Source organism: Heterodontus francisci, chromosome 31 (assembly GCF_036365525.1).
Source record: "Heterodontus francisci isolate sHetFra1 chromosome 31, sHetFra1.hap1, whole genome shotgun sequence".
NCBI classification, from domain to species: Eukaryota; Metazoa; Chordata; class Chondrichthyes; order Heterodontiformes; family Heterodontidae; genus Heterodontus; species Heterodontus francisci.
This window is the reverse complement of record NC_090401.1, coordinates 46,719,524-46,734,697: the sequence shown is the minus strand read 5'-3', so window position 1 is coordinate 46,734,697 and position 15,174 is coordinate 46,719,524. Positions and strand designations below refer to the sequence as shown.

Below are 15,174 nucleotides of genomic sequence, written 5' to 3'. Positions count from 1 at the left end.
ATTTTTAAACAACCTCCAGAAAACTGCACTGAGTATTTTCTAATCAATTGGGTAGAAACATGAAGACATATAATGGGGAAATCTCCTTGATTCATCTGATGCTGATATTTCACCAATCGAGCTTGCAATGACATCAACATAATGGACAACTCAATTGAGAAATATCCAATTCAGCTGATCAGGAGTTGAACGGGATGCGCTGGTATGGAATCGAAGCAATATTCAGGACCAGATATGAGACACACGTGTTTCTTCTCAGGGCTATTTTGCTGCTGCACTCGCTTTCCACAACTAACTGGTACACTGAGCAAGTGGGCAGCAATTATTACACACATCAACCCAGCTCCATGACACTACAACGTACTGAATTCTTGCACACTGAAATGTTGACTTTTGGTGCATGTTAGAGCAATGAGTTAGTCAACCATCACCAGGGGAGATGGTGGCATAGTGGTAATGTCACTGAATTAGTAATCCAGAGACCCAGGCTAATGCCCTGGGGACACAGGTTCAAATCCCACCACAGCAGCTAGTGGCATTTAAATTCAATTAATTAATAAAAATCTGGAATTGAAAGTTAGTCATGGAAACTATCATTGGTTGTTGTAAAAACCCATCTGGTTCACGAATGTCCTTTCGGGAAAGAGATTTGCCATCCTTACCTGGTCTGGTCTACATGTGACTCCAGACCCACAGCAATGTGGTTGACTCTTAATTGCCCTCTGAAATGGCCTAGCAAGCCACTCAGTTGTCAAGGGCAATTAGGGATGGGCAACAAATGCTTGCCTTGCCAGCGATGCCACATCCCATGGAATTAATTTTTTTTTTTTAAAAAGCCAAAAAGTACGGTTTAGGAGTATTCAACTCTGGACAATGTCAAAGTATCTCGGCGAAACTCTGAACATGGCAAAAAAAAAAAATGGGGAAATCAAGATTTAAGTGGATTTGACCAAATTAGGTGAATGTGCTAAGGAATGGTCAATGAAAGTTGACAGCCTTGTTGAACTAAATGGCTCATTTAGGCCCATCACTTTCTGTGCTCAGGTTTAAACATTGGCATATTGAATATTACCCAAAGCCAAAAGGCGCTCATCAAAACTCTACTCAGCAACAGGTCTTGACCAAATCTGTTTACAATGGAACAACGTAGCTTGAACTAGTACTATCCGAATGAATTCACAACATTTAAAGTTTATTGTTCTGCACAAGATACAAGAACTTTAGCTTTTACATTGACAATTCAGTGCATGAGCTTAATCGTTTTCAAAATTGCTGCCAGTCCCACGGCAAAAACACTGATGCCAAATTCAACCTGTGAATAAAAATCCTGCCCAGAATGGCAACTGAAAGCCAGGGCCATCTTCTTTCCCCTTCCCTCCTCCCCACAAACCCACCGCTCCCCTGTCACGGATAGTGTACTGAAGTTGAAGATTATACTCGATTGAGAAGTGGCAGTCTTCATTTCTCCTTGAGGCCAAGCTTGATTTTGACACGGCGCCTCATGTAAACCGCCGTGGCAATGCTGGAGGAGACGATCAATGCAAAACTGACAACCACAGACCAGGTGGAGTCGCTGTGCCAAACCTGATAGAAGTGCTGCCTGTGTTTGTAATCCAAGTGGACGGCCTCCATTTGGGCAAGGGTGCAGAGGACCAGGAACGCATGGAAGATCTGATGCCCCTGCAGGAAAATGTCACACTTTCCCGAGAACCACTTCTCAGGATGAGGGCAAGAGAAGAAATGAGCACTTATGAGGAAGAAGATGATCTGGCATTCATGGTACCAAATGGAGGAGTCGGTACAACCAGAGGAATAGCAATTGTATATCCGGTGTACTACAGGACTAATGTCCAGCATGTAGGCCAGCCCTGCTGGCACTACCTGATAGAGTTTGCGTGCCCAGGGACGCAGTACCTTTGCATTGGATTTTGCATAGCAGCATCCCATACAGGACATCCAAGCCAACAGTGTAGCCATTGGGAGGTAGAAAGTTTTGATGACATGGTACCACTCCTCTTCAGCAGAGAAGTAGTAGTGGACCAAAGCGCTGCTGTACTGATAGATGGCCACGCCCACATAGTCCAAGAAGAAGAAGGAGTAGTGGGCAAACTCAGACCGAGGATGCAAGAGATGTGCCAGAGAGCTGAAGACCAAGTAGGTGAAGGCACACAGGAGAAGAATCAACAGCGGCAGCGCATGAGGATCAGACAAGAAGTCCACCGTCTCGGAGAGCTCCTGGAATTTGAGGATGACAACCAGTGCAGCGATCAGGTGGGACCAAACGTTGACGGATTCATTGTGCCGCTGGAACAAGGTGAAAAAGTAATAGCGCCAGCTCTGCTTCACGGGCCTGTAGCCCGAGTGGATGTAGGGCTCCCGGAATATTTGCGGTACTTCGTAATCCTTCACTGTGCATGGCAGACTGGGAATGGATTGCTCCACCAGGCTCGGGATCTGGCGGATCTGCTGGATGTTGATGAAGAGTCTGCCAATCTGATCCATCACAACTGTTGCCATGGTAACAAAGGGTTTGTTACAAGCACTGGTACCTATATATAAATTTTTAAAACAAACAAAACACAAAAAAAAGAGTCCAGTTAATAGGATCAGCAAAGAATAATGTCAACATAACTTGGAAAATCAAAAACAATAGGTACTCATCTTAAGTCTGAACATCAACCCCATTTTAGGAGAATTAAAGAACTTGTATTTAAGTAGCACCTTTTCTGACCTCGGAATATCCAAGTGCTTCATATCCAATGATCCACTTGTGAAGTCCAATCACTATTGTAATGTAGGGAACATGTAGACAATTTGTGCACAGCAAGCTCCCACAAACAGCATCAAATAGGGAATTCAGAAGAAATACCTTTATACAGAGACTGGCAAGAATGTGGAACTCACTACCACAGGGAGTAGTTGAGGCTAATAGCATAGATATACTGCAGATGCTGGAAATCTGAAATAAAAACAACATATGCTGGAAATACTCAGCAGGTCTGGCATCATCTGTGCACAGAGAAGCAGAGTTAATGTTTCAGGGCAGTGACCCTTCATCAGAACTGGCAAAGGTTAGAAATGTACTAAGTTTTAAGCAAGTAAAGCTGGGGTGGGGCAAAAGATAACACAAGGGAAGGTGTTGATAGGACAGAGGGTCACAGAGAATAACTGACCAGAAGGTCATGCAGCAAAGGCAAAGGGTGTTGTTAATGGTGTGGTGAAAGAAAGCATTAATGCAGATAGGGTGTTAAATGACAGAATAATGAACAGTCCTGGCCAAAAGCACAAACATGAAAAAAAAAAACAGTGGGCAGCACATGGTAAAAAAAAATTATGAAACAAACTAAAATAAGAAAAAATAAAACTAAAAATAAAAAAGGTGGGCCTGTCATGCCCTGAAATTATTGAACTCAATGTTCAGACCGGTAGGCTGTAGTGTGCCTAATCGGTAAATGAGGTGCTGTTCCTCGAGCTTGTGTTGATGTTCACTGGAACACTGCAGCAATCCCAGGACAGAGATGTGAGCATGAGAGCAGGGGGGTGGAGGGGTGTTGAAATGCCAAGCGACAGGGAGCTCGAGGTCATGTTTTTGAACTGAGCGAAGGTGTTCCGCAAATCAGTCACCCAGTCTGCATCATATCTCCCCAATATAGAGGAGACTGCATCGTGAGCAGCGAATACAGTATACTAAATTGAAAGAAGTACAAGTAAATCGCTGCTTCACCTGAAAGGAGTGTTTGGGGCCTTGGATAGTGAGGAGAGAGGAGGTAAATGGGCAGGTAATACACCTCCTGTGATTTCATGGGAAGATGTCGTGGGAAGGGGACAAGGTGTTGGGGGTAATGGAGGAGTGGATCAGGATGTCGAGGAGGGAACAATCTCTTCGGAATGCTGACAGCATCTTATTTACCGCTAAGGCACGCTACAGCCTGAACATGGAGTTCAATAATTTCCAGAGCATGACTGGTCCCCACTTTTTATTTTTAGTTTTATTTTTTCTTTCATATTTTATTTTAGTTTGTTTCATCATTCATTTGATGGGGTAGGGGGTAGGGCAAAAGAGGTGGAAAGCAGGAGTGAGTTTTATGGGCTGAATCTAATGGAGATCTACAAGTGGTTTGAGATAACAGATTTTGCAGCTGGGAAGGTTCCAGAGTGCCCGAGGTTCTAACCTATTACAATTCCCAGTCCTGTGCCGGACACAGCACATTGTTATAGCACCTAACCACCCCCACTCCCACCACCCACCACCAGGGTCCTACAAAATGTTCAGCCCTGAAATTTATTCCCCTCAGATGGTAGAAGTCTAGATTTCCACGTCAATGCAAGGATGTTAGTTGGAGCCTCTCCATCAGGGCTTCTTTTGAAAATTAAATCAGTTACAGTAACACTAGTATCCCTTTTCTCTGTTTGTTTTCTGTCTGTTTAAACAGCAAATCTGAATGCCACCAAACAAGCAATGGCTGAAGTTACTGATTCAGGTTGCTGCAGAGCCAAGTAATTATCAGATACATCTCCAGGAATGAACCAGCACAATTTGTGAATGATAATTCACCTCTCTCACACTGTCCAGCTAATTAACCCTTCCAAACCAGCATCCCCGCTTGTATCAGCATTCGGTGTTTAAACACGGAAACAAACTGAACATAATTCTTAGCGACTGTGCCATTTGTGAATGTTTGATGTCCTTTTTTACAAGAGAAAATTCCCCTTTAATTTTTTAAGGAAAGAAACTAAGGCTTAGAGGATGTCGTAAAGCAAGGTCTACGAGCACTTAAAATCAATAAATGGAAGACCAATACGTTTAATGGTTCTACATCAAGTAAGTTTGTACAATCTCAATCCAGATCCTACTGGGCATGGCTCACAACTGAACTGTCCTAAATTGGCAATCTCATTCAGACCACAGAATGCCCAATATGGGAAATGGACAAATATCACATTAGTGCAAACTGGACTGCTTTTCATAGTCCGGGATTGAGGCAGTGTTGGCTGGTGTGGGGGGGGGGGGGGGGGGGGGGGGGAAAGAGAGTATAAAGGGGGAAATGGCATTAGGTGAATTGCTCATTGGAGAGACACGATGGGCCTAATGGCCTCGTTCTGCGCTGTAACGATTCTGTGACAAAGGGAGCTGTACTCTGTATCGAACCCACGCTGTAGTTGCCCTGCAAGTGTTTGGTGGGACAGTGTAGAGGGAGTTTTACTCAATATCTAAAATAAGAGAGCTTTATAATCAGATCTTTCACATACTCAGCATGTCCTATAGAGCTTCACAGCTAATTACTTTTGAACTGTGGGCAGTTATTCAGATAAACATGCACGCTGCAACAGACTGTGAAGAATAATATTTTTGGTGCAGGAATGTAGGCCAGGACATCAGAAGTCCTCTGCTCTTATTCCAAAACCTGTGCTACACCTGCGTACTTGATGTGTTGACATATTCCACAGCCCAACATGTGGCTAACACATCTCGACAAATGCAATATCCAATATTAAAGTGATTCATGAGAGGCAGCTCAATAATAGAATACTTTGTAGTTTGGGAGGGAAACTGTGTGAAGTGGACAAGATATTATAATTGAGGACATTTTAAGCAGCCTACTTCAAAACTTGGAGTCTTCCTTCTCCTGAAGGAGACATGAAAGAGGTATGCTTGTGTCTTCCAAGTTAGAGTATGAGGAGTAAATGAAGTGTCCCCTTGTCTCTCCAAAGCATCCTTTGGTCTGGTTCAAATTATTCTTTTTGGGGAGTCTCAGAGTGGGGGAGGGGAAAGAGAAACAGAAAAAAAAAGGGAAGATTGGTCACGACAACAAAATGCACACAGGAAACTCTGCCAACGGGACAATGCACACACAACCCTGCAATGGAGCCCAGTTGACAGTAAAACCAACCAATGATAACCACACAGTTCCCAAATACAACTTGCATTTATACAGTACATTAACCTAGTAAAATATCCCAAGGTGCTTCACAGGAGTGTTACCAAACAGAATTGGACACTGAGCTACATAAGCAGATATTGGGGCAGGTGACCATAATCTGTCAAAAAAGGTCAGTTTTAAAGAGCTTCTTTAAAGGTGGAAAAGAAAGTCAGAGGAGTTTAGGGAGGGAATTAGAGCTTAGAACCTAGGCAACCGAAAGCACAACTGCCAATGATGGAGTAATTAAAATTGGGGATGTGTAAAAGGCCAGATTTGGACGAGTGCAGAGATCTGGGAGGGTTGTAGGGCTGGAGGAGGTTACAGAGATAGAGAGGAGCGAGGCCATGGAGAGATTTGAAAGAGAGCTAGTGATGAGAAGGTGAAAAAGAGGCATTGCCAGACCTAGAGTAGGTCAACAAACAGGGGTGATGGATGAACGGGACTCGGTGAGAGTTACAGTACGGGCAGCAGAGTTTTGGATGAACTGAAGTTTACGGAGGATGCAAGGTGAGATGCGGGCCAGGAGTGCACGGAATGGTCTCCTTTAGGTCATGAACATTTACATATGACATTGATAGACAGGAAAAGACCAGGTGGACCATCAAGCCTACCCCATACTCATGATGTCCAGAACATCATGACTAGAGACTTCTTCCATCCTTTCCTCCCTCCCTCTGCAGCCATGTAATCTCCCGGGAAGGGCAAAAAAACAGGGGGAAAAAAAACTCAGTGCAAAGAAGAAAAAAAATTACTCTGACAAATTCCACTCTAACCCCCTAAGGCAACTGAAACCAGTAACGGAGATTAAGGTTTAGCACCCTGTCAAAACAGTGTTGCTGCATTGTGGATGCTATTCACAGAAGTAAGCTAATTAACAGGCTAGTGATTACACTTACAGTTTAAAAAAAAAATAGGGCAAGTGACTCAACCATTAGTTGAATTCCAGAAAAGTGAAGCAGTCACTGGGCAAGGACAGACATGCACCGACGATGCTAATACCAACCGGCCCTGCTACAAAGCAGCACAATTGGAACTGACTCAGCACAACACAAACTGGCCCTGCAATGCAAGTGCAACTCTACTGTCCTCGCAGCAAATCGGCTCCATTTACACCACATTTGTGATTTTCCTTCCTGCCCACGCACCTTTGCCGAAGAGGACAGTCAAAAAAAAAGGCCAGAATAAAACAGTGTCCCTAAAAGCAGAAAGTTGTTCAGACCAGAGCTCTTTTCTCGAGACAAGAGAAGGCTGAGGCAGCACCGGAGAAGTTTTTAAAATTATGAATGAGTTCGATAAGGTAAATGTACAGAAGACATATCTACCTGTGGGGACAGCAAAACTAGGGGCCATAAACACAAGATAGGTCATTAATAAATCCAATAAGGAATTCAAGAGAAACTTCAGAGAGTGGTTAGAATATGGAACTTGCTACCACATGGAGTGGTAGAGGTGAATAGTATAGATGTATTTAAAGGAGGGGGGGCACTAAAGAAACACAAGGGAGAAAGGAACAAAGTTATGTTGATAGGGTGAGATGAAGTGCGTTGGGAGGAGGCTCGTGTTGGAAGTTGGACGAACAGAATATTTCTGTGCTGTATATTCCAATTTATATTTGGTATCACTGGCACTCTGCGGGGGGGGGGGGGGGCTCCGTACAGTTGATGCAAAGGTGGTTCCTGCCTCCAGAAGTGGGGAATCTGCCTCCCTCCCTGCCTCCGGAGGTGGGGAATGAGCCTCAATTCAATGACAGTACGGTCCCCACAGGCGTTTGAGTAACAAGCTAGCTTTCCAGATAGTCATGTCAACAGGATACTGGGTTCCAACTGGGACACTCAAAGCCCCAGCCCTACTCTTCACTAATGTTGTCATTCAACTACAAGCCTCACTGATCTCAGACAGGCTCGAGAGTGGGCAGGTGTAGGTAACAGCTCTGGGCCAAGACAGCCAGGGCTCAGTGGATAGCACTCCCACCCGAATCAGAAAGTCGTGAGTTCAAGACACCCTTCTAGAGACTGGAGCACATTATCTAGGCTGACACTCCAGTGCAGTAATGAGGGAGTACCGCACTGTCAGAGGTACCATCGTTTGGATAAGACATTAAAGCTAGGGCCCAGCTGCCATCTGAAATGGATGAAAATGATTCCATAGCACTACCTGAGAAAGAGCAAGGGAGTGCTCCCCAATGGCCTGGCCAATATTTATCCCTCAACCAACACCTAAAGCAGGTTAACCGGACCTTTGTTTCGTTGTTTGTAGGAGCTTGATGTGCACAAATTGGCTGCCACATTTCCTACATTACAAAAGTACTTCATTGGCTGTAAAGCACTTTGGGACGTCCTGAGGTCGAGAAATGCAGGTTTCTCTTAACTCGGTTCTGCTGGCCTGTTATCATTGTTACCAGATATTGAAAGCCAAATCAGTACGGGTAGCACTCCACCCATATGACACACACATTACTCAAGGTTTATTATTAAACTCAGTTGAGATTGCAGTTGCTCCCAGATGATACCAAAGAGTTACACATGAGCTGGAAGCTGCTGGCACAGAGACTGGCAGGCTTCTGTACTTTAAATTAACCGCAGCAAACCGTGTCTTCAGATCATTCTCAATTTACCAATTTAGTCGCCTCCAAACAATAGCAGGCAACTTATCAAGTGTAGTACAACATAAATGTGAGCGACCTTGGCATGTCTGACAGGAGCCCACTACTATGTTCGTCTCTGCAGATTATGAGACACACAAAGCAAAACACTCAAAATGAAGCGAATTTTTTTTTTTTTTTAAACTGTAATTCCCAAATAACTAAGAGGGTACTACTTTCTACATGCCCCTTCCTCTTCAGGTCCTTTTCTCAGGTCCTTCTCATCTCCTCTGCTGATGACACTGTCTGGTACTGAGATTTGGTTCCACAGATTCAGGCAACTCTACCATACCTTGCACATTTTACCAGCGTCCATGAGAAACCCCATTCAGCACGCTCAGATGGGCTATCTGACCACTCACTCTGACCCTTTCCTCACCTACCATGCAGACAGGAGCATATCCCAGCATGAGGGAAGGGTGGTAGCCAAAATGGTGGGTGGGGCAGGGGAAAGAGCAGGAGAGAGAGAGAATGAATTGCAATCAGGGGCATGAACATTGTCTTATTCCCCATCTCCATGACACTGAGCTCATATGTAGCACCTAACCAGAGATCAAGTAACAGCACAAACCAGGGACTGAATGTAACATTGTTGTTCCGGATGTCCCACTAGTACTGCTTGTAGCACATTGCTCAAGTGAGCCATTCTAGGGAGGTGTGGGGTGACGTAAGAGCAGGGGAGGGGGCAGAAAAAGCCCTAATTTTCCTTATATTTAACGCTAGCCCCTCAAACCCAATGAAGAGCCACACTTAAATAAAAAAATAATTGGTCATGGGCAGAACAGAAACACAAGGTTTTTCATGTTTTTGTACATTTTTCTAAATGTTCTTGGCTACCAGCATATTCGCATCATACTGCAGTTTACCAATGACAAAATATATTGGTAGGACAGGAATGACACGCAATGCAAAGAAATCAGAGTCGAACAAAGAGTTCATGCCAGAGAACTATGAGAGAGGACACAGAATCTATCAAGAGAAATATTTAATCTGTGCCACTGAGGTCAAAAAACTGTGTTTTGCTGCATGTAAATACTTCATCTACGGGCAGGCATGTAAATTATTGTCTTCTACTGAAGGCTACATATACTTACTGTTCCTATGTTTATTAAAATGAAAACTGGAGATCTCTTATTTAACCCTAACCAAGCTTTAAAATAAACAAACAGCACACAGACAGCGGTTTGCATCTGGTCTCTTGTGCATCCCCCACCCTTATAGAATAGTACAACTAAGGAGGTAGTTATTCATGCCATTGAGTCTGTGCTAGCTCTTTCAAGAGCAATCCAGCTAGTCCCAACTCCCACATCTATACAATTGTTTTCTTCATGTACTTATTCAATTTCCTTTTGAAGGCTATAACTGACTCTGTATTCACCATCCTGCCAGGAAGGAAGAATTTATATGAGAGTAAACATGCAAGAAAAAAAAGTGAGCTTCAACAAGCTTCAACAAGTATACAAAAAAAGAAGGGTCACTGACCCGAAATGTTAACTCTGCTTCTCTTTCCACAGATGCTGCCAGACCTGCTGAGTGGTTCCAGCATTTCTTGTTTTTATTTCAGATTTCCAGCATCCGCAGTATTTTGCTTTTATTATACAAAAAAAGAGAATAGCTAAGGTAAATGTTGGTCCTTTAGAGATTGAGATTGGGAATTAATAATGAAACAAATGAAATGGCTGAGACTTTGAACAAGTATTTTATATCTGTCTTCACAGTAGAAGACACAAAGCATCAAAAATAGCAAAACATCAAGGGGCAAAAGGGAGGGAAGAACATCACTAGAGAAAAAGTACTAGGAGAAACTAATGGGACTAAAGGCCGACAAGTCTCGCCCCGGACCAGATAGCCTGCATCCTAGGGTCTTAAAAGAAGTGGCTGCAGAGATAATAGATATGTTGAATATAATCTTCCAAAATTCCCTAGATTCTGGAAAGGTCCCAGCAGACTGGAAAAACACAAATGTAACATCTGTATTCAAAAAAGGAGGGAGACAGAAGGCAGGAATCTATAGACCAGTCAGCTGAGCATCTGTCATTGGGAAAATGCTGCAGCCCATTAAAGAAGTAGTAGCAAGACCTTTAGAAAAACAGTCAATAATCAAGCAGAGTCAGCATGGTTTTATAAAAGGGAAATCATGTTTGATAGAGTTATTAGAGTTCTTTGAGGATGTAACAAGCAGTGTGGATAAAGGGGAACCTGTAAATGTAGTATAGCTGGATTTACAAAAGGCATTCAATGAGGTGCCACATAAAAGGTTACTACACAAGATAAGAGTTCACAGTATAGGGGTAATATATTGGCATGGATAGAGGATTGCTAACAGGAAACAGATAGGATAAATGGGGCATTTTCAGGTTGGCAAACTGTAACTAGTGGGGCGCCACATTTACAATCTGTATTAGTGACTTTGATGAAGAGACAGTGTACTGTAACTAAATTTGTTGATTTTACAAATATAGGTGGGAAAGCAAGTTGCGAGGAGGACACCGTCTGCAAAGGAATATAGATAGGTTAAGCAAGTGGGCAAGAATTTGACAGATGGAGTATAATATAGGAAAATGTGAGGTTGTCCCCTTTGGTAGGAAGAATAGAAAAGCAGATTATTTAAAATGGAGACTACAGAATGCTGTACTACAGAGGGATCTGGGTGTCCTCGTACTTTTTAAAAATTAATTCATGGGATGTGGGCATCGCTGGCTAGAACAGCATTTGTTACCCATCCCTAATTGCCTTTGAGAATGAATCACAGCAAGTAACTCGGAAGGCAAATGGAACATTGGCCTTTACTGAAGTATAAAAGTAGGGACGTCTTGCTACAACTATACAGGGTGTTGGTGAGACCACACCTCGAGTACTGAATGCAGTTTTGATCTCTATTTAAAGGAGGTATTAAAGGAGAATAAAATACAAGATTTGCGCAAGGAACTGACTGAGTTCCCTACCTTTAAAGCTTTGGAGGCAGTTCAGGAAGGTTGTCTTATCAGGAAAGGTTGAATAGGTTGGGCCTATACTCATTGGAGTTTAGAAGAATGAGAGGTGATCTTATTTATTTATTTAGAGATACAGCACTGAAACAGGCCCTTCGGCCCACCGAGTCTGTGTCGACCAACCACCCATTTATAATAATCCTACATTAATCCCATTACCCTCTCACATCCCCACCTTCCCTCAATTCCCCTACCACCTACCTATACTAGGGGCAATTTATAATGGCCAATTTACCTATCAACCTGCAAGTCTTTGGCTGTGGGAGGAAACCGGAGCACCTGGCGAAAATCCACGTGGTCACAGGGAGAACTTGCAAACTCCGCACAGGCAGTACCCAGAATCGAACCCGGGTCGCTGGAGCTGTGAGGCTGTGGTGCTAACCACTGCGCCGCCCCCTTGTGGGGAATCTAGAACTAGGAGGCACAATTTCAGAGTAAGGGGTCTCCCATTTAAGACAGAGATGTGGAGGACTTTCTTCTCTCAGAAGGTTGTTAATCTTTCGAATTCTGTACCCCATAGCAGTGGAGGCTGGGTCATTGAATATATTCAAGGGCGAGTGAGACGGATTTTTGATCTACGAGGGAGTCAATGGTTATAGGGGGCAGGCAGGAAAGTGGCGTTGAGACCACAATCAGATCAGCTGTGATTCTTTTGAATGGCAGAACAGGCTCGATGGGGCAAATGGCCTACTCCTGCTCCTACTTCTAATGTTCTTATGCATTCCACATCCTAACCATTTACTGCATAAGAGTTTTTCCCTCATGTTGCCTCTGGTTCTTTTCTCACTCACCAGAACTCTGTGCCCTCTGGTTAATGACCCTTCAACCATTGGCACAGTTTCTCTTTATTTACTCTTCTCTCCATTAGAGACCATGCCTTCAGCTCTCTACATCCTACACTCTGGAATTCCATCCTTAAAGCCCTCAGCCACCTTTAAAGGCGCTCTAAAACAACACTTTGAACTCCCCTGTTGTGTCTGACTCCATTATTCTGAACCCTTATTAATCTTTGACTAAAGATTTCCATTTGTAACATCAATGTTGATGTTCTTTCATTAACACGTTCATGCCCTAGTAGCCTGGGTTACCTAGTCCACTGCCAAATACAATAACTGAAAATCTGCACCCCAAGATTTGATTGGTTAAAATAATTTTTTAAAATGAAAAATACAAAAAGGCTATTAAGATTTTAGGTGCTAGTTGATATCAAATGCTAGTACGAGGACCTTGAAGTATGGCGGGGAGTGGTGGGAGGACGGGGAAGTGAGGCAAGTTTCAAGTCATTTACCTGACAGTTTAAGTGGATTAAACCCCCCTCCACCCCTCAATTTTTTTACCCTCCTGTCCCTATGGGCTGCTTCCTCCTGATAAACACTACCAGTTTCTCACTCCCCTCAGCCAATTATCTCCCCCAAAAAGCCAACCTTCAACCATAAGCCAAGATTGTACTCGTCTGCAAGTTCTATCCTGGGATGGGGGTGGGGGGCAATCACAACAAAGTCTATCCAAGTAAGCACACTTGCCAACCAGTCATTGGCTAGAAATAGAAGTAATCCTGGCTGATTCTTTTTCACCCTAGTCAAGAGATTCAGAGGCCAAATGCAGTATCCAGAACCCCTCCTCATGTGAGATTATCAAATACAGAAGGTACTGAAACCAAGAGCTCCTGACCTATGCAGTGCAGCACATCTGGGATGAGGGGCTTCAGTTATGTGGACTAGAGAAGCTGGGGTTGTTCTCAGATTAGAGCTGATTGAGGGGGATTTAATAGAGGTGTTCAAAATTATGAAGGGAGTAAATAAGCAGAAACTGTTTCAACTGGCAGGAGGGCCCGTAACCAGAGGGCATAGGTTTAAGATAATTGGCAAAAGAACCAGAGGGGAAATGAGAATTTTTTTTAAAATGAAGACAATGAGTTGCGATCTGGAATACACTGCTTGAAAGGATGGTGGAAACAAGTTTCAATAATAACTTTCAAAAGGGAACTTGATGAATACATGAAAAGGAAAAAAAACTGAGGTGCTGCAGGAAAAAAGCAGGGGGAGTAGGACTATTTAGATAGCTCTTTCAAACAGCCAGCATAGGAATGATTGGCGAAATTGCCTCCTTCTGTGACTGAACCACCCAGAGAGCCCAAATTCCCTTCCGCCTCTTCCAAGACTCAAAGCTGCAGCTTCGGCAGCATGGGAATAGTTCAACTCTTGCCAGAGGAAAAAAATGAAGTATTATAGTTTACAGTTTATAAAAGGGGCAGCAGAAAGGCAATTCCATACTGTTTGAGTCATCCACCCACTTCCTAAAGGGGATGATACATCCAGAGAAAGCACAAAGGCCAATTTGACCCATCTGAGCTCAACCATCTGGAAAAACACTGTCCTCTCCAGCCCGATCACAACTAATTGTGGTGTACAACAAGCACTCATGCCTATAAAGCATCATCGCCTGGATTTTAAAATTCCCATCCTCCCTCAAGATCCCATGGCACTAATCAAAAAGCTTGGTGCCCTGGCCCAATATATATCCCTCGACCAACATCACAAAACACTGATCAGCTCAGCATTTATCTCATTGCTGCTTCTGGGAATTTGCTGTGCACAATTTGGCTGTCACCTTTCCTATATTACAACAGTACCCACACTTCAAAAAAAAAAATTATTGGCCGTAATATTTCTGAAAGTTTCTTAGATAACCTCTCACCTCCTACCACCCCACCCAGTCAAAAACGCACGAAGTATTCAAAAGGAATTGAAAAATAAAACACTTAAAAATTGTCCCAAGCATTTTCTCCCGGGTTCCGCTCGCAGAAGCGTCTTGGAGATTAATCATTAATTCTTGCAGCCTCCAGGAAAATCCAGAAGGGTTACCAACAGGCGACCGATCTGGGTTTCCCAGTTACACGGTGATGAGACACTTAACGCTTTCGCCAGGGAAACTATTCTCCCATTAAACTGATGTTACTGTAATAACGAAACCAGCTCCCCACATCCAGGTAATGTCAATTACCAGGCGGACAGGCATTTCTGTTGCCTAGACACTCACCGATTTATTAGAAACCCTGTCACTTCCCAGACGCAGAGCTCGGTCTGAACATCACCTTCTCCAAAAGCCGCCGCCGGTGTATTCAAAAATACATTCACCTGCAATTTACAAAAAAATCAGCCAGCTATTAACGAACGTGTTAGCTGCAGATACAATTAATAATTACAAAAAAAACCCTGATATTCCAGAGTTTTCTATGCAGGTTCAAACTTTTGATACAGATTTCAAATTAACGACGTTACATCTAATTGCTGGGTACCGTTCAGGGCGTGTCCCACGGTATCACGGCCCGGACGCTCATCCACTCGCTACTTCTCTGCCGATGGATACACTATATCCCCCGCTCCCCGCGCCGCCTATCTGATACACAGCGTTCCAAGTCCCGGACACGCCCTGTCAATCAGCCGCCCCGTCGCAACCAACCGAACATCTCCCACTTGCGTCATTCCACCAATCAGCTAGTCCCGCGAGGAAGTTCCGCCCAGTTCTTGGTACCACGTGGGTGTCACGGTGCAACAAAACAAGAAAAGGGGTTAGAAACAAGGGCGTGGCATTGAGAATTTCTTTTCTCCCTGGTTGGACT

At 43.7% G+C, this 15,174-nt stretch overlaps 1 protein-coding gene across 3 annotated transcripts; it reads right to left on the bottom strand.

Annotated features, from left to right (window-relative positions):
* Positions 1-1,146: 1,146 nt before the first annotated feature.
* Positions 1,147-14,971, bottom strand: paqr7b (progestin and adipoQ receptor family member VII, b). Of its 3 annotated transcripts, XM_068010975.1 has the most exons (4): positions 14,834-14,971; positions 14,592-14,689; positions 5,603-5,751; positions 1,147-2,549 (listed from the first exon to the last, which is right to left on the bottom strand). In XM_068010975.1, exon 4 carries the CDS (start codon positions 2,515-2,517, stop codon positions 1,459-1,461), a length of 1,059 nt encoding a protein of 352 aa, XP_067867076.1. In that variant the 5' UTR covers positions 2,518-2,549; positions 5,603-5,751; positions 14,592-14,689; positions 14,834-14,971; the 3' UTR covers positions 1,147-1,458. The 3 variants fall into 3 exon arrangements, with proteins under 3 accessions (XP_067867076.1, XP_067867073.1, XP_067867074.1); XM_068010972.1 differs by lacking the exon at positions 5,603-5,751 and having other exon boundaries at positions 1,149-2,549; XM_068010973.1 differs by lacking the exon at positions 5,603-5,751 and having other exon boundaries at positions 1,149-2,549; positions 14,851-14,971.
* Between the last annotated feature and the right edge of the window lie 203 nt (positions 14,972-15,174).

Bases quoted from the DNA above. Each gene is read 5' to 3' on its own strand.
- paqr7b (XM_068010975.1), bottom strand. From the start codon at position 2,517: ATGGCAACAGTTGTGATGGATCAGATTGGCAGACTCTTCATCAACATC.